The sequence below is a fragment of the Pundamilia nyererei genome, unplaced genomic scaffold (assembly GCF_000239375.1).
Source record: "Pundamilia nyererei isolate P.nyererei 1_Seehausen unplaced genomic scaffold, PunNye1.0 scaffold00256, whole genome shotgun sequence".
NCBI lineage: Eukaryota > Metazoa > Chordata > Actinopteri > Cichliformes > Cichlidae > Pundamilia > Pundamilia nyererei.
Window position 1 is genome coordinate 272,373 of NW_005187657.1, and position 1,757 is coordinate 274,129.

Sequence of the window (1,757 nt, forward strand, 5' to 3'; positions counted from 1 at the left end):
TACAACTAAAGAGACACGTATTATACAATATCAATGAATATTTCTTATGATTTGATTGGTAATTACACAAAATTTTCTTTGTTCGTGCAGTTACTTTTAAAAGTTTTTTTTAAACATTTTTTTCATTGATCATTAAATAGGCTTTATAGCCAGAGTTCATTTAACGAGGTAATGTCTGTCCATCCTTTTATTTCCACTTGTCCACAGGGTCACTGGGAGGATTGAGCCGAGTTCACTCACTGTATGAGTCCTGCGCTTTTATTGTGAAAGGAAGGACGTAAAGCCCTTTTCGAGTTCCGATTTGCATTGTCTACGCATTGTCGCGCATGCGTAGATCAATATACGGAAAGCGCCTCTGTTTTCTGCAGCGGTCCGAGTTTTGTCCGTGTAAGCAGAGACATGTCGCATTCCCCGGACTCCCACAGCCTACTGTCTGCCTCTTCCCAGCTGAACCTGATGGAAGTGGACTCGGTGAGAGGCTCTTTATTCGTCCTGCTTTGCTGTGTGGGGTTAGCGGGAGCACGAACTCCGCTGGGGTGTAGTTCAGCTGACAGCGGTGACGTTTACAGGTGCATGAAGAGCTGGACTACACCTTGATCTAGGCGTGAAAGAATGACATGCGACTGCAATAAATCACCAACGCACGGGACTCTCACGTGAAAGGGCAGAAACGCCGTGTTAATAACGATCATTATTATCTTATGATGGCTCAAAATGAGGCCCAGTGGCGCCTGTTTGTTTACACTTTTTCAAATCGCATAATATGATGTAATGTAGTGATGAAAGCCCATACCAGCATTACTGTTTTCAAGGTGAGCTTGGTGAGCCCATTTATGACCAAGGCTGTATGTTAAAGTGTGACAGCTGTCATGTGATGCATGCGCAATCATCCAGGTGAGGACATCCCCAAAGGTTAATGTGTTGCACACGCTTAGAATGAACTGCTTTTACGTCCAGATGAGCAGAAGCAACCTTTTGGGATGTAATCAAGTAGTTCTCACTGTGCTGTCGGGACGTGGCACAGTTTATCTAAACGAAAACCCCGAAAATATCGATTCCCCAGACTGGCAATAAGACAGTCATAGAGATCATCCGATTTCTGCTTTTCTCTTTTCCTTAGTTTGACCTGGTTCTTTTTGCAGATTCCAGTTTTCTTTCTAAGAGCTATAACTGACATTAAAGAAAAGCAAAAAAACCCAACAACTTTTCTTCAATGCAAAATATTTGTTATAAAAAGAGAAATAATTCTAATTTCCCCCAAAGCGCTGTAAGCTCCATGATCTTCTGTCATTGAAACAACTGAAAACACGCACTGCTACTGGAGAGCTGCAGCAGATGAAGAGAGAATAAGCTGGTGTACAGCCTCCCACCTTTACCTCACCAGACAAAAGCAAGTGCAGAGATTTTTGTAACAAAACAAATGTCAAGTGCGTCCATCGTTTACCATCAGAGGTTTCTAACTTCAGCATATAACAGGAAATCAGTGCTTTTTTCTTTTTCTCCCCAATTGTCCTTTAACCTTCTTGGGTCCTCATGACGAGGCTAGCTGCCTCTGAGCTCTGGATGTTGTTAATTGTATCCACTTTGTTACCATCTTTAAAGTTCAGCTGACTGAACGTGATTTAGTGTCTGATGAGGTTTGTTGTCACGCACACTTTTGCAGTTTGCTTTGTTTCTGCACTCACAGCAAAGAGCTTCCACGCTAACCACATGTTAGCTTGTTCTGTGAATGTGTGAGCGACATTGTGCCGCTGAGC

The 1,757-nt window shown here is 42.7% G+C and overlaps 1 protein-coding gene across 1 annotated transcript in view; it reads left to right on the forward strand.

The window, feature by feature from the left end:
- The first annotated feature begins 325 nt into the window (after positions 1-325).
- vps8 (VPS8 subunit of CORVET complex) overlaps positions 326-1,757 on the forward strand; it is an 83,384-nt gene continuing 81,952 nt past the window's right edge. Inside the window, exon 1 of the mRNA XM_005749863.1 lies at positions 326-471. Coding sequence (XP_005749920.1) covers positions 400-471 — 72 coding nt within the window. The 5' untranslated portion in view covers positions 326-399. The remainder of the gene's footprint in view (positions 472-1,757) is intronic.